The following is a 26,416-nucleotide window of genomic DNA, read 5'->3' as shown; positions in this document are numbered from 1 at the left end:
AAATAATGGAAACTGCATGATTTCTGAAAATATTTTTTAAAGACATAGCTGTGTATAGAATGTTACTTACTAAGGAAAATTTATAATTCTCTTCTTTTCCATTTGACATTGGGAGGCTTAATTTTTTTTATATAAATCATTATTACCGTAAACCACTCATTAAGTGTCCTTGTGTGGTACCTCTGGATTAATGTTAAATGCTCTATCCCAAAGAGTTCATTAGACTTTGAATGTCTGTGGTGTGAATTGGTCAGGGACTGGAAAGATGGCCAGTATTCACAGGCTGTGTGTTTCTGATGAAAAATGTAAGAGCAGCCAAACTCTTTGAATATAATTTCAATTTAAACACTTAACATAGACAACTTTATTGTATCAGGTAGGTGTCCTTAGGTTTTAAGGTTGTTTGTGCTCATATACAGTTCCAGCAGTCTTGCGGTGACTCATCTGCTATTGGTGTCATTTTCCAGGGAGTCTGTGTGGTCCTTCAGCTCTCCCCCAGTTGTCACAGCTAATCAAAAACCCACTGCTTCCTGAGTGCACCTACACATCACATTGTAAAATCTATAAGAATATGATGAAGAATGTTGGAATATGGTGCTGAATAAGTTGACCAGAGACTTATCAAATTTTAGGTGACAGAGAAAACCACAAACCTCTCAGATACTAAATTTGCATCTCTGTCATAGCAAGAAAGCTGGGTGAGCAGGTGTTATTTTCATGTAGATTTAAACTTCAGTTATTTCCTTTGTGAAAATGTTCTCTAATGGGTGGAAGCTAATTTTAAAGAGGAGTCAATAATATAAAAAGAACTTTTAAAATAAACTTACCAAAAAAAGCAATCATGTTGACTTTAAGAAACCAGCAGCCAGTATCAGAATGGCAGGGTGGTTTTGTCTTGTGGGCCACGTCCCTTTAATGGGATGACAGCTAAAGTGCAAGCTGGGAAGGACTGAGGCCAGGTATGGCCTTAGTATAGGTGTCCGGAGAAGCAGTGTCCTGTCTCCCATGTGGGAGGGGCATAGTTGCATGGAATCCACCCATTGCCATCCCTGAACCACTGTTAGCTGACTGGCCATATCGTAGTCTCTCATAGCAATAGGGACCTCTGACAATTCCTAGAAATAATGACAGTGTGCCTTATTATACAGAAGTTCGAATATTCAAACTTTATATTGCGAATTTTGCTGTTAGCAAAAGTTTTTTTTTTATTTTGAAATTGAATTGAATGGAGTAATATTGATCAATAAGAGTACATAGGTTTCGGGTGAACATCTCTGTAGCATTTGAAATACTGATTGTGTTGTGTGCCCATCACCCAAAGTCAAATCATGTTCTGTCACTGTATATTTGTCCCTCTTTACTTTCCTCCCCACACTCCCTGGCCTTCCACGTAACCACTTCATTTTTATCTACGTTTCACCATTTAGTATGATATTGACTGATGGTTTGTCATATACGGCCTTTATTATGTTGAGGTGCTTTCCTATACTCATTTTATTGAGTGTTTTAAACATGAATGGATGTTGTATCTTATCAAATGTCTTTTCTGCATCTACTGATAGGATCATATGATATTTGTCCTTTGTTTTGTTGATGTGGTGTATTATGTTTGTCAATTTGTATATGTTGAACCATCCTTGTGCCCCTGTAATGAATCCCACTTGACTGTGATGTATTATTTTTTAATGTACGTATTGTGGTATTTGATTTGCTAGTACTTTGTTGAGGATTTTTGCACCTGTATTCATTAGAGATATTGGTCTGTAGTTTTCTTGTTTTGTATTGTCCTTGCCAGGTTTTGGTATCAGGATTATGTTGGCCTCATAAAATGTATTAGGGAGTATTGCTTCTTCTATTTTTTGGGACACTTTGAGAAAGATAGGTACCAAATCTTTGAAAGTTTGGTAGAATTTACTAGTATAGCCATCTGGTCCTTGGCTTTTATTTTGGCGGATGTTTTTGATAGTTGTTTCTATTTCCTCCCTGTTTATAGGTCTATTTAGGTTTTCCATTTCTTTTTTTTTTTTTTTTCTGAAGCTGGAAACGGCGAGAGACAGTCAGACAGACTCCTGCATGCGCCCGACTGGGATCCACCTGGCATGCCCACCAGGGGGCGACGCTCTGCCCACCTGGGGGCGATGCTCTGCCCCACCGGGGCGTCACTCTGTTGCAACCAGAGCCACTCTAGCACCTGGGGCAGAGGCCAAGGAGCCATCCCCAGCGCCTGGGCCATCTTTGCTCCAATGGAGCCTCGCTGTGGGAGGGGAAGAGAGAGACAGAGAGGAAGGAGAGGAGGAGGGGTGGAGAAGCAGATGGGCGCTTCTCTTGTGTGCCCTGGCCGGGAATCGAACCTGGGACTTCTGCACGCCAGGCCGACGCTCTACCACTGAGCCAACCGGCCAGGGTGGTTTTCCATTTCTTCATGACTCAGGCTAGGAAGATTGTATAGTTCAGGGGTCGGGAACCTTTTTGGCTGAGAGAGCCATGAATGCCACATATTTTAAAATGTAATTCTGTGGGAGCCATACAACGACCCATGTATGTTACGCCTTATCCAATAAAAATTTAATGTCCCGGAAGACAGCTGTGATTGGTTCCAGCCACCCACAACCATGAACATGAGTGGTAGGAAATGAATGGATTATAATATATGAGAATGTTTTATATTTTTAATGTTATTTTTTTTTAATAAATTTTTATTAATGGTAATGGGATGACATTAATAAATCAGGGTACATATATTCAAAGAAAACATGTCTAGGTTATTTTGTCATCAAATTATGTTGCAAACCCCTCGCCCAAAGTCAGATTGTCCTCCGTCACCCTCCATCTAGTTCTCTGTGCCCCTCCCCCTCCCCCTAACTCTCTCCCTCCCTCCCTACCATGTCCTCCCTCCCCCCACCACCCTTGGTAACCACCACACTCTTGTCCATGTCTCTTAGTCTCATTTTTATGTTCCACCAATGTATGGAATCATGTAGTTCTTGTTTTTTTCTGATTTACTTATTTCACTCCTTATAATGTTATCAAGATCCCACCATTTTGCTGTAAATGATCTGATGTCATCATTTCTTATGGCTGAGTAGTATTCCATAGTGTATATGTGCCACATCTTCTTTATCCAGTCTTCTATTGAAGGGCTTTTTGGTTGTTTCCATGTCTTGGCCACTGTGAACAGTGCTGCAATGAACATGGGGCTACATGTGTCTTCACATATCAATGTTTCTGAGGTTTTGGGGTATATACCCAGTAGAGGGATTGCTGGGTCATAAGGTAGTTCTATTTGCAGTTTTTTGAGGAACCACCATACTTTCCTCCATAATGGTTGTACTACTTTACAGTCCCACCAACAGTGAATGAGGGTTCCTTTTTCTCCACAGCCTCTCCAACATTTGCTATTACCCGTCTTGTTGATAATAGCTAATCTAACAGGAGTGAGGTGGTATCTCATTGTAGTTTTGATTTGCATTTCTCTAATAACTAATGAAGCTGAGCATCTTTTCATATATCTGTTGGCCATTTGTATCTCTTCCTGGGAGAAGTGTCTGTTCATGTCCTCTTCCCATTTTTTTATTGGATTGCTTGTTTGTTTGTTGTTGAGTTTTATGAGTTCTTTGTAAATTTTGGATATTAGGCCCTTATCTGAGCTGTCGTTTGAAAATATCAGTTCCCATATAGTTGGCTGTCTGTTTATTTTGATATCAGTTTCTCTTGCTGAGCAAAAACTTTTAATTCTGATGTAGTCCCATTCATTTATCTTTGCCTTCACTTCTCTTGCCATTGGAGTCAAGTTCATAAAATGTTCTTTAAAACCCAGGTCCATGATTTTAGTACCTATTTCTTCTTCTATGTACTTTATTGTTTCAGGTCTTATATTTAGGTCTTTGATCCATTTTGAATTAATTTTAGTACACGGGGACAGGCTGTAGTCGAGTTTCATTCTTTTGCATGTGGCTTTCCAGTTTTCCCAGCACCATTTGTTGAAGAGGCTTTCTTTTCTCCATTGTGTGTTGTTGGCCCCTTTATCAAAGATTATTTGACCATATATATGTGGTTTTATTTCTGGGCTTTCTATTCTGTTCCATTGGTCTGAGTGTCTATTTTTTTGCCAATACCATGCTGTTTTGATTATCGTGTCCCTATAATATAGTTTAAAGTCAGGTATTGAAATGCCCCCAGCTTCATTCTTTTTCCTTAGGATTGTTTTGGCTATTCGGGGTTTTTTATAGTTCCATATAAATCTGATGATTTTTTGTTCCATTTCTTTAAAAAATGTCATAGGGATTTTGATGGGAATTGCATTAAATTTGTATATTGCTTTGGGTAATACGGCCATTTTGATTATATTTATTCTTCCTATCCAAGAACAAGGAATATTTTTCCATCTCATTGTATCTTTTTCGATTTCCCTTAACAATGCTTTGTAATTTTCATTATATAGGTCCTTTACGTTCTTTGTTATGTTTATTCCTAGGTATTTTATTTTTTTTGTTGCAATCATGAAGGGGATTATTTTTTTGAGTTCGTTTTCTAATATTTCATTGTTGGCATATAGAAAGGCTATGGACTTTTGTATGTTAATTTTGTATCCTGCGACCTTACTGTATTGGTTTATTGTTTCTAATAATCTTTTTGTGGAGTCCTTCGGGTTTTCGATGTATAGGATCATATCATCAGCAAAAAGTGATAGCTTTACTTCTTCTTTTCCGATATGGATGCCTTTTATTTCTTTGTCTTGTCTGATTGCTCTGGCCAGAACTTCTAGCACCACGTTGAATAAGAGTAGAGAGAGTGGACAACCCTGTCTTGTTCCTGATTTAAGGTAGAAAGTCCTCAGTTTTATGCCATTTAATAGGATGTTGGCTGATGGTTTATCATATATGGCCTTTATCATGTTGAGATATTTTCCTTCTATACCCATTTTGTTGAGAGTCTTAAACATAAAATTGTGTTGTATTTTATCAAAAGCCTTTTCTGCATCTATTGATAAGATCATGTGGTTTTTGTTCTTTGTTTTGTTGATATGGTGTATTACGTTAACTGTTTTGCGTATGTTGAACCATCCTTGAGATTCTGGGATGAATCCCACTTGATCATGATGTATTATTTTTTTAATATGTTGTTGTATTCGGTTTGCCAGTATTTTGTTTAGTATTTTAGCATCTGTATTCATTAGAGATATTGGTCTGTAGTTTTCTTTCTTTGTGCCATCCTTGCCAGGTTTTGCTATGAGGGTTATGTTGGCCTCATAAAATGTGTTTGGAAGTATTGCTTCTTCTTCAATTTTTTGGAAGACTTTGAGTAGAATAGGAACCAAGTCTTCTTTGAATGTTTGATAGAATTCACTAGTATAACCGTCTGGGCCTGGACTTTTATTTTTGGGGAGATTTTTAATAGTTTTTTCTATTTCCTCCCTGCTGATTGGTCTGTTTAGGCTTTCTGCTTCTTCATGACTCAGTCTAGGAAGGTTGTATTGTTCTAGGAATTTATCCATTTCTTCTAGATTGTTGTATTTGGTGGCATATAATTTTTCATAGTATTCTACAATAATTCTTTGTATTTCTATGATGTCTGTGGTGATCTCTCCTCTTTCATTTTGGATTTTATTTATTTGAGTCCTGTGTCTTTTTTCCTTGGTGAGTCTTGCCAAGGGTTTGTCAATTTTGTTGATCTTTTCAAAGAACCAGCTCCTTGTTTTATTGATTTTTTCTATAGTTTTTCTGTTCTCTATTTCATTTATTTCTGCTCTGATTTTTATTATCTCCTTTCTTCGGCTGGTTTTGGGTTGTCTTTGTTCTTCTTTTTCTAGTTCCTTAAGGTGTGAAGTTAAGTGGTTTACTTCGGCTCTCTCTTGTTTGTTCATATAGGCCTGAAGTGATATGAACTTTCCTCTTTTACTGCTTTTGCTGCATCCCAAAGATTCTGATATGTTGTATTGTCATTTTCATTTGTCTGTATATATCTTTTGATTTCTGCGCTTATTTCTTCTTTGACCCATTCATTTTTTAGAAGTATGTTGTTTAGTTTCCACATTTTTGTGGGTTTTTCCCCCTCTTTTTTGCAGTTGAATTCTAGTTTCAAGGCTTTATGATCAGAAAATATGCTTGGTACAATTTCAATTTTTCTAAATTTGCTGATATTGTCTTTGTGGCCCAACATATGGTCAATTCTTGAGAATGTTCCATGTACACTAGAGAAAAATGTATACTCTGTCGCTTTGGGATGAAGTGTCCTGTAGATGTCTATCATATCCAGGTGTTCTAGTATTTCGTTTAAGGCCACTATATCTTTATTGATTCTCTGTTTGGATGACCGATCTAGAGCCGTCAGCGGTGTATTGAGGTCTCCAAGTATGATTGTATTTTTGTTAGTTTTTGTTTTAAGGTCAATAAGTAGCTGTCTTATATATTTTGGTGCTCCTTGGTTTGGTGCATATATATTAAGGATTGTTATGTCTTCTTGATTCAACTTCCCCTTAATCATTATGAAATGACCATTTTTGTCTCTGAGTACTTTTTCTGTCTTGTAGTCAGCATTATTAGATATGAGTATTGCTACGCCTGCTTTTTTTTGGGTGTTGTTTGCTTGGAGTATTGTTTTCCAGCCTTTCACTTTGAATTTGTTTTTATCCTTGTTGCTTAGATGTGTTTCTTGTAGGCAGCATATAGTTGGATTTTCTTTTTTAATCCATTCTGCTACTCTGTGTCTTTTTATTGGTAAGTTTAATCCATTTACATTTAGTGTAATTATTGACACTTGTGGGTTCCCTACTGCCATTTTATAAATTGCTTTCTGTTAGTTTTGTATCTAGTTTGATTCTTTTTTGTTTTTCTATCATTTGTTTTTGTTTGTTTGTGTACCATACTTCTTTCCTCTGTTGCTACCTTTTTTAAGTCAAGTGTTTTTGTGGTGGTTTTTTTAAGGGTGGTTACCATTAAGTAATGAAAAGGGTACCTACCATATTCATTGTAGTACCCTATCTTATAAGTATTTCTGCACTTCATCATCCTTTGCTACTGTTAATCTCCATCCTCTCCCCCCTTTTTTTCCTTTGTTGTCACAGTTTAAGTTTGGTTTTATTGTGTTCTTGGTGGAGCTGTTACTTGTGGTGTTGTTTTCTTTTGTTCTTTGAATCTGGTTGGAAAACCCCCCTTAGTATTTCCTGGAGTGGGGGCTTTCTGTTGATTAATTCTCTCATCTTTTCTGTATTTGTGAATGTTTTTATATCTCCTTCATACTTGAAGGATAGCTTTGATGGGTATAGTATTCTTGGCTGAAAGTTCCTCTCTTTCAGGGCTTTAAATATTGGGGTCCACTCTCTTCTAGCTTGTAGAGTTTCTGCTGAGAAATCTGATGATAATCTAATAGGCCTTCCTTTATATGTTGTACTCTTCTTTTCCCTGGCTGCCTTGAGAATTTTTTCTTTGTCATTGGTTTGTGTCATCTTTATTATGATGTGCCTTGGAGTGGGTTTGTTGGGGTTAAGAAAACTTGGTGTTCTGTTTGCTTCTTGAATTTGAGGCTTTAGTTCCTTCCACAGGCTTGGGAAGTTCTCGTCTATTATTTGTTTGAGTATATTCTCCATTCCATTTTCTTTCTCTTCTCCCTCTGATATACCTATTATTCTTATGTTATTCTTTCTGATGGAGTCAGACAATTCCTGTAGGGCTTTCTCGTTTTTTATTATTTTTGAGTCTCTTTCTTCTTCTCTCTGTTGTGCCTCAAGTTGTTTGTCTTCTATTTCACTAATCCTATCTTCAATCTGGGCTGTTCTGTTAGCTAAGCTTGTTACCTCGTTTTTCAGCTCGTGAATTGAGTTTTTCATTTCTGTTTGATTTGTTTTTATAGTTTCAATTTCCTTGGTAATATATTTTTTGTGTTCATTGAGTTGTTTTCTGATCTCCCTATATTGCCTTTCTGTGTTTTCTTGTATATCTCTGAGTATTTTTAAGATTTCTATTTTAAATTCTCTGTCATTTAGCTCCAAGGCTTCCAATATGTTAAGTCTTTTCTCCATAGATTTTTCCACATCTATTTGTGTTACCTTTCTTTTGTATCCATAATATTCGATTTCCTCTTTCTTATCGGCATCTGAGGGTGGTCTTATTGATAGCACTAATTAGAATTAATAAATAGTAAAAAGTAAAAAAAAAAAAAAAAAAAAAAAAAGGTAAAACACCCCACAAAAAAAAACAGTAATAATTTATTATTTCCCCCTTTTTTTCTCTCTTCTCTTTCCCTCCTCTCCCCTCCTCAGGGAAATATTGTGCCTATAATGGAGGGCCTGATTTGGGGTGAAGAGTTCAAGGGGCAAAAAAAAGGGAGTAGGGACCTACTAAATGCAAAAAAAAAAAAAAAAAAAAAAAGGGAAGAAAATCTTAGACAAGCATAAGATGATTTGCTTGTATGTGATGGTCAACTAAGAGATATAATGAGAGGGATAAGAGGGAACCAGAAAAAAGGACCAAAAAAGAATAATAAAGAAGAAAAAATAAAAATAATAAGTAGAAATCTGTTGTATTAAGTGGAGCGAAGACTAAATACAATGGAGACCTTGGGTTGGGAGGACCCAAAATGCCACAAAAATAAACAAACAAGAAAAAAAAATATAAACAAAAGCAAAAAAGAGAAATAAAGCCAAAAAAAAGCCTTGAGTCCCAAATTAACTAATTTGTTCGTGATTGAGGATTATATGGGAGGAAAGTAAAATGAGAAAAGAAAAAACGAATAGAAAGGAAAAAATAAGAAAAAGAGAAAAACGAAAGAAGAAATAAAATAGGAAGAGAAAAAAACAAAATAAAGCAAGACAAAAAAAAAAAAAAAAGAGGAGAGAGTGAGGAGTGAGAGTTAAGTATTTTGGAGTATAACCTTAAAGGAGGGTGAGGATGAAGAAGAAAAATAAAATGCAACACTCATGGGTAGTGTAGTTCAAGAAAGGGGAAGCATAAGATGGGCAGAGAATAGAAGGACCGAGGTGGAGGAAATAAAGGCAAAAAGATAGAAGAAACAAACAACAACAAAAAAAATAGTGGATCAAGTTGTAAAGTCTGTGGGTTTTTCTTGATTTTGAGAGGTTAACTTCTTCCTTTTTCTTTTCTCTCCCTCTTCCTGGTCGGTGACTCTGTACCCCAGGCTCTGCCCCTGTGTCACTCTTAGGTAGGGATTTGCAGTTGATGGGATTCTATGGCAATGTCATATAATTGGCTTTAGTCTTGCTGGAAGTAAAGGCTTGTTGGCGTTTGCAGGGTCCAACGATGAGAGAGTTTGCTTTCCTGGATTCTCTCTCCTAGTCCCCCCTTTCTGAATTAGCAGCCTGGTGATCCAGCTATAAGGCTGCAATTGCTTCTGCCTGGGGAGTAAGAGGCTCAAAGAGCTGGGAAATCCCCACTCTATCCCCACTCAGTGCAAGGCTTTGGGAAAGGCTCTGACAGTCAGGGCCTCCAGTGTAATCAGGCGGGGGTGGGAGTCAGTTGTTGTCAAGGTGACTGTTCAGCGCCTATCATTTAGTTGGACCTCTCAACCCAGGCTTTCCACACTTTGTAGCCTGTTTTTGCAGGGAAGAAGAGGCACTAGTCTCTGCTTACGACTAGTGTAGTATAGACCTTATTATCTGCCAAGTCCTTCTTGTTAGCGTTTATCCCTAAATATGGAGGCTCTATTAATCAGAAGTTGTCCCCGCCCCTTTAGCGAGAGGCACTAAAAAATATCACGCCTCTTGTCTTGGATCACTGAACTGAGAGAGATCTTATCAATTAGAACCGAGGGTGTGCAGATTTCATGGGTTTAGCTAATTTCAGTGATTGGGTCGCAGCTGTGCTTCCGAAGGTATTTTAGTCTGCCTGCGCGCACCCCTCCCCCAACGCTTGATTGTTAGCTTGAATGGCTGGGTGAGGTGCCCCGCCCACGGAGAGAATCTCCCAAGCCTCTCCCGCTCGCCCGCCGCTGGTGGCTGGACCGCACCAGGCGCAGGATAATGGAGCCCCCTGGGTGTGCGGGCCAGCAGGGCGCCCTGGGCGCGTGGAATGCCCAAGGCACGCGCGCGAATGGGGCGCTCCGGGCACCGGTGGCCGGCGACCCCCACTCGCAGTGTGCGGGCCGCTGGGAACGTCAGCGGAGCTCAACCGGACCGGGCGCTCGCGCGGCGGCGGTTCGCGGCGGCGGCTCGCGGGGGCTCGCGGCGGCTGGCGGTGGCGGCTCGCGGTTCCCAAGTATATGGGCTGACTCACCACAGGCGCACTTCCTTGCGGTTTGTAAGAACGTCCCTGTGGTAGATTCCTCCACACCCTCGTCTCTCAGATTCAAGTGATAACAGTCCTTTCGCTATCAGTTTGTGTGGAACTCCGGAATGCTCCGAGGATAAATTTTTCTGTTTCTAGTTGATAAATTTGTTGTGATTTAGGGGAGAGCTGTCGGACGCGCTGCTCATGGCGCCATTTCCGTGACGTCACTCCATGTTATTTTTTTTTAATTAAAGATTTGTCTGTGAGCCAGATGCAGCCATCCAGGAGCCACATCTGGCTCATGAGCCATAGGTTCCCGACCCCTGGTATAGTTCTAGGAACTTATCCATTTCTTCTAGGTTGTTGAATTTGACGGCATATAATCTTTTATATGTATTCTAGTATGATCCTTTGTATATCTCTTTCATTTCAGAATTTGTTTATATAATTCCTTTCTCTTTTTTCCTTAGTGAGTTTATCCAGGGGTTTGTCAACTTTATTGATCTTTTAAAATAACCAGCTCTTTGCTGTATTAATTTTTTCTATAGTTTTTTTATTCTCTATTTCATTTAGTTCTGCTCTAATTTTTTCTATTTCCTTTATTCTGCTGAACTTGAGTTGCCATGTTCTTTTTCTAGTTCTTTCAGGTATGATGTTAGGTTTACTTGGGATCTCTCTTGGTTTTTTGATATAAGCCTATAGTGATATGAACTTCCCTCTTGTTACTGCTTTTGCTGCATCCGGGATGTTTTGATATATCCTGTTGTCAGTCTCACTTGTCTGTATATGTCTTTTAATCTCTGCTTTTATTTCTTCTTTGACCCAGTCATTTTTCAGAAGTGTGTTATTTAATTTCCACATTTTTGTGGGTTTCTTTACTTTTTGTAGTTGAATTCTACTTTTAAAGCTTTATGGCAGAGAATATGTTTGGTATAATTTCAACCTTCTTAAATTTGTTGAGGTTAGTTTTGTGGCCCAACATATGGTCTCTCCTTGAGAATGTTACATGTACACTGGAAAAGAATGTATAATCTGATGTTCTGGGATGAAATGTTCTATAAATGTCTATTATGTCCATTTGTTCTAGTATGTCATTTAAACCTGATTTTTTTTTTTTTAATATGAGAGAGACAGAGACAGAAAGGGAGGGAGATGAGAAGCATCAGCTGGTAGTTGTGGCACATTAGTTGTTCATTGATTGCTTTCTAATATGTGCCTTGACTGGAGGCCTCCAGCTAAGCCAGTGAGGGACCTCTTGCTTAAGCCAGCAATCTTGGGCTTGAAGCCATCAACCTTTGGGCTCAAGCCAGCAACCATGGGGTTATGTCTTTGATCCCACACTCAAGCCAGCAACCTCATGCTCAAGCTGGTGAGCCCCCGGTTGGGGTTTTGAATCTGGGTCCTCAGCATCCCAGGTTAATGCTCTGTTCAGTGCATCACCATCTGGTCAGGCAGAGACCGATATTTCTTTATTGATTTTCTGTTTGGATGATCTATTTAAAGCTATCAGTGGTATGTTGAGATCTCTGACTATGATTGAATATTTTTGTCTGTTTCTGTTTTTAGATCTGTTAGTAGATGTCTTATATATTTTGGTGCTCCCTGATTTGGTGCATATATATGATATTAAGATGTGTTATGTCTTCTTGATGTGTTCTTTTTATCGTTATGTAATGTCCATCTTTGTCTTGTGTTACTTTTGCTGTCTTGAAGTTGGTATTGTCAGATACAAGTATGGTTACATCTGCTTTTTGGAGGGTATTATTTGCTTGGAGCATCATTTTCTAACCTTTCACTTTGAATCTACTTTTGTCCTTCAGCTTAGATGTGTCTCTTAAAGGCAGCATATGGTTGAGTTTTGCTTTTTGATCCAATCATCTACTCTGTGCCTCTTTATTGGTGAGTTCAGTCCATTTACATTTAGGGTAATTACTGACACATGAGGATTTTTTATAGCCACTGTATGTTTTATTTTCCAGTAGCTCTATGTCTCCTTTGGTTCTTTTCCTTTGTGTTTCTGTCAGTTTTTGTTTGGTGGTATTCCATGCTTCCTTTCTCTTATTTCCTCTTTTTTTTTTAAGCTTTGAGTTTCAGTTTTGTTTTTCTCATGGATGGTTACTGTTAGGTTATTGAGAACAAAAGTTTCACATATACAGGACTCTTTTATCTTATGAGTGCTTTTTTACTCCATCCTCCTTTGCTACTTCAGACTTTTATCTTCTTTCCTTTTATGCCTTTGTTGTCACACAGATTATCCTTGTTTATATTGTAACCTTCTTGTAGCTTTACTTGTAGTTTTGTGTTCTTTTGTTCTTTGTATCCAGTAGAATAACACCCTTGAGTATTTCCTGCAGTGGGGTTTTCTAGTGATAAATTCCCTCAGCTTCTGTATGTCTGGAAAATTTTTTATTTATCCTTCATATTTGAAGGAAAACTTTGATGGATATAGTGTTCTTGGCTGATAATTTGTCTTTCTCAGTACTTTGAATGTTTGTGTCCACTCTCTTCTGGCTTGTAGAGTTTCTGCTGAGAAGTCTGATGATAACCTGATGGGCCTTCCTTTATATGTTAAGTTCTTTTTCATAGCTGCCTTTAGGGCTTTTTTTTTTGGTCATGATTTTGACATTTTATTACAATGTGCCTTAGAGAAGGCCTGTTTTGGTTGAGCTTACTAGGAGTTCTGTTTGTTTCTTGGATTTGAGGATCTCTTTTCATAGACTTGGGAAGTTCTCATTAATTATTTGTTTGAGTAGGCTCTCCATTCCCTTCTCCTTTTCTTTATCTGAAATACCTAGTATTATTATATTGCTCTTTTTGATGGAATCAGACAGTTCTCATAGAGTTCTCTCACTTTTTAAAAATTCTTGAGTCTCTCTTGATTCTTCTCTCTGTATCATCCCTAGTTGCCTGTCTCCAGTGTCACTGATTCTCTCTTCTATCTGGCCTGTTCTATTAACTAAACTTGCTAGTTCACTTTTCATTTTGTGTATTGAGTTCTTCATCTCTTTTATTAAAGTTTCAATTTTCTTGGTTAGGTATTGGTTTTGTTTTCTGAGCTCATTAAGTTGCCTATCAGTGTTTTCTCACATCTCCTTGAGCATTTTCAAAACTTTAATTTTGAATTCTCTATTGTTTAACTCCCATGGTTTCCATGTGATTGAGATTGCTTTCTGGAGGTTTTCGTTTTCTTTCTGAATTATGCTTCTTTCTTAGATAGCCATGGTATTAGTATTTTTCTGCCTTGAGGGTATTTGAGGGTGATATTAAGAAATCAAGCAAAAAAAAAAAATTTAAAATAAAATAAAAAGAGGTAAAAGTTAAAGAGAAACCACAAAAGAACAACAACAACAACAAAAACCTAATAAACACAAGCAAAACAATAACAACAAAAAAATTAAAAGAAAAGAAATAATTCCCAAGAGGTTTTCTTTCTTTTTCCAGTAGGTGACTCTGGATTACAAGTTTTAGCTCTGTAAAATCCCAGGCTGAACTCTGGGATTTTGTCACAAAGGTAGAGGTGTGGCCACAGTTACGATAATGGGTAGGACTTGTGAGGGCTTTACAACTTTTGCAATGACGATCTCAGGCTTCCTGGTGCTCTTCCCTGCATCCCAGCAGAGCAGGGGACAAGACACAGAGCACCTCTGCTCTTCAGGGGAAAAAGTGTTTCTAGAACTAGCTGTGGGATCTGTCTCTGCCACCCTCTGTACCACAAGGGGAAGGAGTCGGTATCTGGGAGGATGGGTGGCTGGCTGCACTTTGTATTTTTGTGTCTCTGTCAAATGCAGGCTGCAGGCAGACTGTGAGAACACTTGTGGTGACCCCTCATTCTGCTGCTTTGGTTCAGCATCACACTAAATTTCCCCCAATCTTTGTACCCCTCCCTGCAGAAGAAGAGCCAGTCACTTCAAGTTTCTCCCTTGTCTGGAGCCCTGCCAGACAAAAGCCAGACAGTCTGGGCCTCTCCCCTCTCCTGAACCTGACCAAGAGTGCTTTTTATCTTTCGCCCCCCCCCCCATTTTTTTTCCTTCCCACCTTTAGTCAGTTGAGTGAGCAGATCTTTCAGGCTGGGGTTCCTTCGCTGAGTTACAGCTATTTAATTTGTTGAAATTTCAAGAGATCAAGGGTATCTCTCATGCCTCCATTATTCTGATGTTATCTGCAAAAACTTTTTTAAAAGTCCTTCTGATCTGTATTTATACCTGAGTACCTTGATAAATATATTTTTTATCTTGATAGGATAAATTAGATTGTTTTCCTTCTTATGTTATAGAGATATTAAAGAAACTCAAAGAAAAGAAAACCTACCATTTCTTACAATCTAGCTCAATTTTTATATTTCCATGCTTGCTTCTTAATTTTCCATTTAAACAGTTCTAGTCATAAACATTTCATTAACGATATTTTTGTATTGTTATATTCTCTTTACACTGATCGTATATTATGTGGGTTTGTCATAATTTGACTTTTTTTGCCAGTGCATATTAAAATTATTCTGTTATCAGAAATGCTATAAGGAATGTGTTTATCTTTGAAAAGGATATTTTTTTCTACCATTCAGTGATATTTTTAGAATATATTCTCAGACATAAAATAGCAAGGCAAAGAAGATAGAAGCAAGACCACTTTTATGGTTCATCATCAATATTGGCAGATTGGGCCCTACCAGGTGGTGGCACAGTGGATAGAGTGTCGGACTGGGACACAGAGGACCCAGGATCAAAACCTTGAGGTCACCAGCTTGAGCACGGGATCGCTGGCTTAAGCATGGGATCATAGACATGACCCCATTGTCGCTGGCTTGAGCCCAAGGTCGCTGTCTTGAGCAAAGGGTCACTTGGTCTACTGTAGCCCCCTGGTCAAGGCACATATGCGAAAACAATCAGTGAACAACTAAGGAGCCGCAATGAAGAATTGATGCTTCTCATCTCTCTCCCTTTCTTCCTGTCTGTCACTATCTATCCTTCTCTCTGTCTCTCTCTTTGTCTGTCATACAAAAATATATATAGGCGAATTGGTTTCTCAAGAATCTAGAGTGCCTGTTTCTGTGATATGCCGTAGTGTTCCCACGATGGCGGGGACCTTTCTGGTATCTGCCACAGAGCACCTGAGTGTGGCGATAGTGTCCCATTGGTGCTATAAATAACATTTTAACACCAAAGCCCTTTGAACATCTTCTCACACATGGAGTGTTCTGTTTCCCCTTATTGGAACTCACTGACTGTTCACTTAGCCATCATTCTCTTGGACATCCTTTTGTGTGCAGACTTAGCACTTTGAAATTTTGACAAGCCAACAGCAGAAAGGAAAACTTCATGGGCTTTCTGATGACAACTCTGTACACCTTTGGGCTGTCGGCACTTTTAAAGCTTATAATGATTTAACTTGGGTATACTTTTTAATAGAAATGTGAACTGCCACATGATAGTTGAGTAATAGTCGTGTATCTCTAGCAGAATGTTGATTCAGTGACCCCAGCTGTACTAGCCTCAGAATTTGAGAAATATAGAATTGAGTAGTATGTACGATGGTGCCTATATATGTAATTGTACACAGTGGTACAATTACCCTGGCAGGCCCTGGCAGAAGCCTCTCTCTCAAAGCCACTGTTGCACCTTCATGATGTGTTTCTGTCCCAACGCAGCCATGCAGGTGATATTCTTTCTCACAAGTACAGCCCACGTTTGCTCTGTGCTTTCTCTCTGCTGCCCTCGTTCCTCTGGGGTTACCTCTGCACCACTTCCTTTTCTCTTTTATCAGGCCTTCAGACTTTTACCTTCCTCAGTGGTTTTTGTTATTTTTTGCCATATGTGTGAATACATGATAGCCAGGCTGTCCTTTTCTCTGGTTGTGGCTCATTCTCAGTTTTGTCCAGTTTTCTACCTTTGTGTGGCAGGTATTCTTTCCTTGAGAGCCAGTCCATCGAGAATATCATTTTGTATTCCATGTGAAATCTCAGGTTGCATTTCAGAGAATGAGATGAGTGTCACTGCAGAGGTCCCATCCTTCAGTTTGTCTGCTCTGTTTGGTTGGATTTGGGGCAGCAAAGGACAGGTTGGGGTGGGGATGGTTGTTACCTGTTTCCCTCCGATGTCAGTCCTGGAACATTTGCTGAGGGGAGACTGACAAGGGGCTTAGAACTGAAGTGTCTAGAACACCTGACAGTCGGGTCCTGCCCTGGCCTCCCTCCACATAGCAGTGTCCCACATAGGGCTAAGGTGGCCAGGTGGGGAAGGAGATCTGCAGAAGGCTCTAGACATACACAGGTTACCTCCTTGCTAGGTTTAACTAAGTCTTCACAGAAAAACTCAGTGACGATGTTTTTGTTTCTTCCTAGCATATACCAGAGCCAGAAGTAGAAGCACCCAGAGCCCCGGAGCCCAAGCAGGGGCTGTATGAGCTGTCAGCAAGCAACTTTGAGCTGCATGTCACAAAAGGTACAGCAGGCGAATCTTGAGGGTACTCACAATGGGTACACATCTCTCGGAACCACTGATCATCTGTTACTCCTCACTTTGCTGGGCTTGTGCTTTTGGCCACTTGGGGGCTCATAGGAAATAGCATCTGTGGCACTAAGCCAGGATTTCTGTCTTCAGGACATGTAAACATCATTATTTAATGTTTCTCCTCTCAGATATTATACCCCCTTTTGTCCCTGTCCTTAAAGAAATGAGTTTTAATGCTAAGCTGAAGCCATAGGTATAGAAATTTAGAGCTCACAAATCATGAGTAGTACTTAATTTGTATAGCAACTAGATAGTGCCTTCTTGGATAAGAAAGTGTGTGTTTATATTAATGCCAATCATACACTTATTTATTGATCTGAGGCAGGAACAAGATTTAATCTGTTTAAACTAGAATTTAGTTTATTTAGTGAAACTTGTTATAACATGTGAATCAGAATCCATGTTCTTTATACTTGAAATCTTTTCTTTAGACCACAGCTTATGTCTGAAAATGGTCTCCTAAATATCAAAATGACCTATGTACAATTCTTAATGTTAATAATATAAATCCTCCTTTCTTCACACATTTCAGAAAAGTTGGCTCAGCAGTGAATGACTTGAAAGCAAGTTCAGCTGCCTTGCTGACTCCATTCTCAAATGCTACCATGGAGAGAAATTCCCCCTTAAGACTGGGCTGGAAATGTTATGGAAAGGGGCTTCAAATCGTATCTGGCCATGTGACTTCAGCCTGCTGGGAGTCGACCCCACCCCACTCAATGTCTAAATCAGCTTGCTTCCCCCACACACTTCAGGTCAGGACTAATTGTGATGCCCTCAGCTGTTTTCCATTTTTATTAAAGATGGCTGTTTAATTTGTACCAGTGCTCCGACAGAGGAACTTCAAGAGCTTTTCCCCTGCAGGGATCCACTTTAATTTGAGACCAGCTTGGGCTCCCTGCAGGATGTGCTACCCAAATCACCTTGTTGTAGACCATTTCCTGTAAGCCCATCCTGGTCCCTCCCTCAGCACATCCTCACTGAAGGGCAGCATTCTAGAGGTGTCCCTGCTGCCTGCATTGGGGGCCTCTCCTCAGAAAGTAGCCTCCTGCCCCCACAGCTTCTCACTGATACTCTAGTGGGTTCCTGGGCATCCTGTCTGCACCTCACCACACAGGGTTAGCAACAAAGCTGTCTGGAGAGACCTTGTTTCAGCGTTGAAGATCACTTGCTTATTTTTGGAAGCAAGTTTTTCACCATTTCCTTCAAATGCGTCATCAGCATAGTGATGAGATGCTGCTGTGAGCACTGATGCGGCAATGTCCTGCTCTGAGTGTGAGTCACGATTCAGCATCCATTGTTTAGTTTTCTCTGGCCGTAGCCTGATTTCAGTGGTTAAGGTAGGAACAGCCTAGAAAGAAATCTTCAGTGTCTAATGATATTTGAGGTTTGGTTTTTTCCCCCCCTTAGCCAAGGGAGTAATACAATACAGGTACAGGAAACATAGGACTTAGTGAATTGTTCGTAAGTGGTCACTCTGTGGCCATCATTTATTTCTTTTTTTTTTTTTTTTTTTTCCGAAGCTGGAAATGGGGAGGCAGTCAGACAGACTCCCGCATGCGCCCCGACCGGGATCCACCCAGCACGCCCACCAGCGGGCAATGCTCTGCCCATCCAGGGTGTCGCTTTGTTGCGACCAGAGCCACTCTGGTGCCTGGGGCAGAGGCCAAGGAGCCATCCCCAGCCCCTGGGCAAACTTTGCTCCAATGGAGCCTTGGCTGTGGGAGGGGAAGAGAGAGACAGAGGAGAGGGGGAGGGGTGGAGAAGCAGATGGGCGCCTCTCCTGTGTGCCCTGGCCGGGAATCGAACCCGGGACTTCCGCATGCCAGGCCGATGCTCTACCACTGAGCCAACTGGCCAAGGCCATTCATTTCAAGGAATAAGCCTGCTAGCCTCCCTGTGCCCCATCCCAGTCACAGCCCCGAGGAGGCACCACCTGACTTCTATGGAAACCATCCGTGCTCTTTGCAGTTTCATCACCCAAGTGTGTGCTCCGCAACACTGTAGTTTAGTCGGGCCTTTCTAAAATGTCTCATTTAAGTCTATTTCCTCTATATGTACCCCTGACATCTCTTTCCTTTTCGTACGTTCTGTTGCTCACCACATAGGTTGTGTGACTTGTGGAGTGTTCCTGGTGTGGCCAATGCTGATTCCATTCACATGTGTCCCTGATTTCGCTGTCCCTGTGAACTGCTGCTTGGATCGAGAGACAATATCAGTTTCTGTTTGATGTTTTTGGGCAGTTTGGGCAAGACTTCATAGCTGCTGAAATCTCTGTAACATCAGACATAACAGTCTCTGCCTAGAGTCATTCATTCGTTCTGGACACCAAATGCTGCTGTTCTAATTCATGCACCCTGTCTTGATTTTCACCTGGCTATCCAAATGCCTGCTTCTTTCTTTTTATTTCCAAGTTTTCTGAATAATGAGTTGATTCTCTGTTGTCCTCCAGAGATAACAAGTTAGTTTTGGTTTTGAGGCTTGTTGTAAAATCACGGCCATAGACATTTTTGATGGAGTGTCACTTTTTACCAGTTAAAGGGTTCATCCCAAAATGAGCTTTGTAAGAGGACTAAGATCAGATGTTTCCACTCAATTCTGTAGTCAGGTGTCACATAAATTACGCTGCCTTTTTCCCCTTCTCTGCCTCCATTCGGCTCCCCATGGAAGGCGACCACTTTATCAAGTTCTTCGCTCCGTGGTGTGGTCACTGCAAAGCTCTGGCTCCAAACTGGGAGCAGCTGGCACTGGGCCTTGAGCATTCCGAAACTGTCAAGATTAGCAAGGTAAGTGAAAGCCCTTATTAAACTGGAAATAGACCGCCTGCAGCCGGATTAATTAGCAAAGTAGTCCATTATTCATTCTGTGTGCAAAGTCGCAGACTTGATTTATTATTTCCATTTAGTGTGCCACTTGATAATTCATTTCACCTTCACAGATGGCAGCCTGGTTGTGAGTGTGCCGGCTTTTCCACAGTTTAGAGATGAATTATGGCTCTGGCTCTTTTGTTTATTTTGAAGCGATGGCCAATTCCGAATTGGCAGCCCCAAGGCCCTTTTTGCAAAGATAGGGGCAGAGCCTCGGGGAGTGTTCACTAGAGGACTTGGAGACCATCCACATTTGATCTCACCCAAGAATTCTTTCCTAAAGGACCCTGGGCTCCATGCTCACATGGCGTGCAGAAGACCCTCCCTGCAGTGAGCCCCAGCCCGCTCTGCTGCATGGACGTCTTTCCAACATTTCCTACTTTATGCAGAAAAACCAGGAGTGTTCTCTAACAACTTCTGTGTAACTCGATTTTCTGGAAATATCCAGCAGCTTTTATGCCATCAGGCGCATTAATCTTCTCCAAACTCTGGCACCCACTAGGCAAACCTGCCCGGGTTTCCTTTCATGAAAATCTCATCATCTCTATTGCCAGGGGGCTGATTTGTACACAGAAGTGATACAGCTAGTGCTCGACTTACCACCACGATTGGTTCCGACAGACCGGTCGTAACTTGATTTGGTCGTAAGTTGAGTAGGCTTTATGTACAGTACTGTGAAATGATGTTATAAAAATCTTTAAGTCATATTTTATCATAATTTTCTTTCATTATTGTTATATATCATAATTTTCTTTGTTCATTTTATGCCATTTGTATCATCTCTACACCATTTTGTTTCTTATTTTTACATTCGTCAGGTTTAAGTAAAACACTGCATTACCAGTACAACTGGTTTAATATTTGCAAAGACAATTTCCTCTTAGTAGATATCTTGGGAGGGGTTAGATGAAAAATATCCAAGACAGAAAACACAAATTTCTGTACCGAGTCTGAGATAACAGTTGAAATGGTGCACACGGAGATGGTAGTGCTGCCGGAAGCTGGTCCACACTGTCGTACGCCCAGCTGGGCAACGCTTGTGCTGCCAGACGTGGAGCAGTCGTGGCTAGCCATTGTGGTCGTAAAGTCAAATGATCATAAGTTGCATAGGTCGTAAATCGATCAATATTTGTACTATGTGTCTAGGAATGTAGTTAAGACTATCTGCTCAGCTTGGTGAGATGGTCAAAAGGATAAATTTGGGAGTCAGATAGGCATAGCTAGCCAAGGTAGAGCAACTTCTCACCTCATTCAACCTCTTTGTGAAGCAGTTAGGTGAGATCTAACTGGTGGTCCTAAGAATGAAAGCAGAGAGCTCAGCATGGTGGTTAGCTGAAGCAAATGGCCAGTAAATTGTAGGAGTTGTTAAGTGGGGTTTTCAGTGTTTCCTGTGACACTTTCAATAATATGTTCTAGCATGTACATGTATGATTATGATTTTACATTTATTGAATATTTCGAGAAGTAATCTTCTGTCTTCCCTATTTCTTGTAGCCTTAACTTTAAATTGTTTTTTGAACTTTGATGGAGGATTTTTTTATTTTCAGTTTCTGTCACTGGAGCAAACACAGTCTCAGTAGCTGGGCTGTTTGTGGTCCTTCATCTCTGTGGACATACAGGTGCCTGAGCTAGATTGGAAAAATGCACCCGCATGCCTGATTTTAATTTAAGGCTTCCTGTGCTTCAGTGTAACACTTAATTGTTCCCTGACTTCAGTCTTATCTGTTGAAGTAACATTTTCAACCTACTTGACTGACATAGTAAAAAACAACTTAGTCCCACATAGCTGATTTTAATGCCAGTAGGAGAGAGAAGTGATTTAGGATAAAATGTTTCATGAAAATGTTGAACAAGCAGAATCTTATAAAGATTTAAGTTAATTAAAATATCTGAAGAGCTACAATAGTTGGTAAATTGAATTTATAGACTTAAGGACATGGCATAATCTTGATTTGACATCTTTTCAGTTTTAGCTTTCTCATATACCAAGTACTTCTATTCAAAATTGACCCCGTGCTCTTCCTTGATTTTAAAACTTCGTAAGTTTGAACATGAGAATACATTTCTAAGCTAGCATTGTAATTTACGGGAGTCCATCTCCGACAGCCAGGCCTGCCCTCCCTTGATGTCAGCGTAAGGTCTCCCTCTTCACCTGTGAGCCAATTCAGGGTATAAACGTGCTGCTTCCTAAAAGTGGACATTTTAAGTGAGTAAAGTAAATCATGTCTCTAAAGTAAATCTCGGCATCCTGCTCCCTCAGCTCGGGTGTATTTTGGGGCAGCTTCTTCAGGAAAAGTCTCTGCAGAAGCTGCTGCTTACTGGCAGAAATACTACAGGTCAGGGGCTTTAGAATATTTCTTCAAAAAACCCCCCAAAACTACCAAGTGTCCAATTGTCCACTTTGACCAGGAAGGCTCACAAAGAAACTGAGACCGTGATCTGTATTTGTAGGTTGACTGTACACAACACTATGAACTCTGTTCGGGAAACCAGGTCCGTGGCTATCCTACTCTTCTGTGGTTCCGAGATGGTAAAAAGGTATGTCTTCAGGTCTAGTGTTGAGACAACTTTTCTCTTAACCACAGTGGGCTGAATTGTCAAGTGGCTTCACAGATGTGGCCAGTTGCCAGTATGCATTGTTTGGGTACTGGTTGGAAGGAGTACATGGAATAGAATAAAAATGCCTTTCTCTTCATAAGATTTGGGTAGTTAAGCAAAACTGTTGGGGCCCTGGCCAGTTGGCTCAGTGGTAGAGTATCAGCCCGGCATGTTGATGTCCTGGGTTCAATTCCTGGCCAGGGCACACAGGAGAAGTGACCATCTGCTTCTCCAGCCCTCCCCTCCTACTTCTCTTTCTTTCTCTCTTCCCCTTTTGCAGCCATGGCTCTATTGCAAGGGTTGGGAACCTATGGCTCGCGAGCCAAATGTGGCTCTTTAGATGGCTGCATCTAGCTCGCAGACAAATCTTTAATTAAAAAAATAATAACGTTAAAAATATAAAACATTCTCATGTATTACAAAGCCATTCATTTCCTACTGCTCATGTTCATGGTTGCGGATGGCTGGAGCTAATCACAGCTGTCCTCTGGGACAACACCAAATTTTTATTGGATAATGCGTAAGGTACACGGGTCATTGTATGGCTCTCACGGAATTACGTTTTAAAATATGTGGCATTCATGGCTCTCTCAGCCAAAAAGTTTCCCGACCCCTGCTCTATTGGTTCAAGTGCATCAGCCTTGGTTGCTGAAGATGCTCCCATGGAGTCTCTGCCTCAGGCACTAAAAATAGCTCAGTTGCGAGCATGGCCACAGATGGGCAGAACATCAACCCCCGGCAGGCAGAGCATTGGCCCCAGATGGGGTTCCCAGGGGGATCCTGGTTGGCACACATATGGAAGTCTTATCTTCCCTCCTCTCACTTGGAAAAGAAGGGGGGAAAGAAAGAGAGAGAGAAATGAAAATAAAAAGCAAGACTGTCAGGCCTGACCTGTGGTGGTACAGTGGATAAAGTGTCAACCTAGAATGTTGAGGTTGCCAGTTTGAAACCCTGGGCTTGCCTGGTCAAGACATATATGAGAAGTAATCAATAAACAACTAAAATGAAGCAACTATGAGTTGATATTTCTTCCTCCCTCTATCCCACCTACTCTCTCTGTAAAATCAATAAATCTTAAAAAAAAGAAAGAAAAAAAAACTGTCAGTAGTTATACTATTTTTACTATTTTGAAACCTTTCATTTGGCTCAAATTATCACAAGAATAACCCAAATCTATTGTCCAAAGGTAACTAAGCTCTGATCATGACCTCTGAGCAGGCTTAATGTTCACACCTGGTACAATTCTCACTGTCTCCTTTCCATCTCTGGCCTAGGGTCAGCTTCTCCAAATACCCAAGCAGCACCCAGGCTTCTATGACTCGCAGCTCTGCTGTAAAGTTTTCTTATTGTAGCCAACACTCAGTATATAATCTGTGCTCTTCTGTTTACATTTGAGCATGCAAACATCACACAGTCTACCCACCATGGGTAGACATCGGATGGGAGGGGTCGCATGGGTGAGGAGGGTCAGAGGAGAATTGAATGTTTCAAGCACTGAAGCATACTAACTTGGCGGTGTTTCTGTGTGGCACTTATCTGGACAGGTTGACCAGTACAAGGGAAAGCGGGATCTGGACTCACTGAGGGAGTATGTGGACTCGCAGCTCCGGCCTGCAGACGGGGGCGCCCCTGAGACCATCCAGCCTATGGAGGCCCCAGTGCCGGCGGCAGAGCCCGAAGCCGACAAGGTGGGTGCCTTTGCCAGCATCACCAACAGAGGGCATTCTCCTCTGATGCTGGGGACACTACAGAGCAATTCAGATGGTTGCTTACAGCCGACTTGTCAACACCAAACATTCTGTATGACTGCTTTTACATGGTAGTAAGGGGTAAAAGAAAAAAGAACAAAACTTCCCCAAAATCAATGTGAGGAAAATCCTGAGAGTAGAGTCAAAATCTCTTTGATTTGATCATCACTGTGCTTGAGGATATTTGCTAGGGAAGCTTGTCTGTTGCCTTTTGGGCTGGTATTTCTGTTCACTCCACAGCCTGTCGCAGTCCTTTTACTGTGACCCCTGGTTTGTACAGGCCCCTAAAGGCCCATACCAGATAAGCCGTGCACTGGAATTGAAGGTGGATGGCTGTGGGATATCTAATTGACTTAGGCCAGAGGTCCCCAAACTACAGCCCGTGGGCCGCATGTGGCCCCCTGAGGCCATTTATCCGGCCCCTGCTGCACTTCCGGAAAGGGCACCTCTTTCATTGGTGGTCAGTGAGTACTGTGTGGAGTACTGTATGTGGTGGCGCCGCAAAGCGCAGCATCGCTCACATACAGTACTACTTCCAGTGACGCAGGACGCACATGTCACAGCTCCAGAAGCATGTCACATCACTTGTTACGGCTGGCAGTGACAAATATGGAACCGGACAGTGACCATCACATTAGCCAAAAGCAGGCCGATAGTTCCCATTGAAATACTGGTCAGTTTGTTGATTTAAATTTACTTGTTCTTTATTTTAAATATTGTATTTGTTCCTGTTTTGTTTTTTTACTTTAAAATAAGATATGTGCAGTGTGCATAGGGATTTGTTCATAATTTTTTTTATAGTCCGGCCCTCTAATGGTTTGAGGGACAGTGAACTGGCCCCCTGTGTAAAAAGTTTGGGGACCCCTGGCTTAGGCATTCTCTTGACTCCCTGAGGGACATCTTTATTCAGACTTTGTAAGGTTTTAGATTCGATTGTTCTGTGATTTTTTTTTTTTTTTTTTTTTTCTGAAGCTGGAAACGGGGAGAGACAGTCAGACAGACTCTCGCATGCGCCCTACCGGGATCCACCCGGCACGCCCACCAGGGGCAAACGAAGCTCTGCCCACCAGGGGGTGATGCTCTGCCCCTCCAGGGCGTCGCTCTGCCGCGACCAGAGCCACTCCAGCGCCTGGGGCAGAGGCCAAGGAGCCATCCCCAGCGCCCGGGCCATCTTTGCTCCAATGGAGCCTTGGCTGCGGGAGGGGAAGAGAGAGACAGAGAGGAAGGAGGGGGTGAGGGTGGAGAAGCAAATGGGCGCTTCTCCTATGTGCCCTGGCCGGGAATCAAACCCGGGTCCCCCGCACGCCAGGCCGATGCTCTACCGCTGAGCCAACCAGCCAGGGCTGTTCTGTGATTATTAAGCCCTTGTTATGTTTCGGGCACTGTCCTAGGCCACCAGGAAACAAAAACAAATTAAGACCATTTTTTTGCCTGAGCAGAGTGGTGAGTCTGGTGAGGAAGATGGGAATCACATATGTACAGATGTCATAGAGGCTCTGATGAAAATGTGTGCAGGGCCAGTCACTGTGAGCGGTGGGGGAGACAGGCAAGGAGTGTCACTGAAGAGCTGGCGGGTGAATGGGTATTTGTGGGGGCACATCGTGGGGAAGGCTTGCCTGATGGAGGAGGAGTAAGCAGCATGTGGGAGAATCTACCTGGCTGAGGGTTGGGGTGCATGGCGGGGTGCCAGAGAGAAGGAGCGGTAAGAGCCGGGTTGCAGAGGATGCTGTCTGCCAGCCAAGAATTTTAGCTTTATTTACAGGGATCCAATGGAGGGTTTGAGGTTTAGAAAGATGACTGGCAGCAGCATGTATGAGAGAAATGGTGTATTAGATCATTAAAGAGCATGCGACCCCAAACTTAGACTGTGACTGGGGATGGAGAGAAGGAGGGAAGCTAACATAAGGAGTCCAACTCTGAGCACAGTTAGGATGGCGGGGCCAAGCTGACTCAGATTTCTGGCGTGTCTGGTAGGCAGTGGCACCAAGCACAGGAAGGGGGCCAGGGGCAGGAAGGTGATGCATTGGGTTTTCAGGATGTTGATTTTCAGGGCTGTGGTGGATGTTGAGGTGATGATGTTCAGTGGACAGTATGATACATCTGTCTACATCCAAAGCAGGTTGTCTACTTCAGGTTTATGCCTCTGAAGCTGCAGGTAGAAGCTGACACTAACGTATGTAGGTGAAAATGAGAATATAGGGGGTCCTCAGATTACGACGGTCTGGACATATGACATTTAGGTTTACGATGCTCACTCCCATAAAAACTTGAAAGAATTGAGGTGTGAGTGTTTCAGCTTATGCTGTTAGTGTCGTAGTACTTATGGACTTTGTGGGCAAAGTAGTTTGGTTGCGTGCATGGAGGAACACACAGTAACATGGCATAGTGGTGAAGGAGTTGGCGCCCCAGTACACTTACCTACGCCATTTTGGACTGTTAAAAGCGTAGGTGTTTTGTTTGTGCTAGGCTAGGATTTGTTT

The 26,416-nt window shown here is 41.5% G+C and overlaps 1 protein-coding gene across 1 annotated transcript in view; it reads left to right on the top strand.

The window, feature by feature from the left end:
• TXNDC5 (thioredoxin domain containing 5) overlaps nt 1-26,416 on the top strand; it is a 41,966-nt gene that overhangs the window by 10,788 nt on the left and 4,762 nt on the right. The window contains exons 4-7 of the mRNA XM_066268457.1: nt 16,558-16,657; nt 19,394-19,509; nt 22,042-22,128; nt 23,733-23,876. Coding sequence (XP_066124554.1) covers nt 16,558-16,657; nt 19,394-19,509; nt 22,042-22,128; nt 23,733-23,876 — 447 coding nt within the window. The remainder of the gene's footprint in view (nt 1-16,557; nt 16,658-19,393; nt 19,510-22,041; nt 22,129-23,732; nt 23,877-26,416) is intronic.

Source organism: Saccopteryx bilineata, chromosome 3, assembly GCF_036850765.1.
Source record: "Saccopteryx bilineata isolate mSacBil1 chromosome 3, mSacBil1_pri_phased_curated, whole genome shotgun sequence".
NCBI classification, from domain to species: Eukaryota; Metazoa; Chordata; class Mammalia; order Chiroptera; family Emballonuridae; genus Saccopteryx; species Saccopteryx bilineata.
Note: the sequence above shows the minus strand (reverse complement) of the source record. Positions and strands in the feature narration are given on the sequence as shown.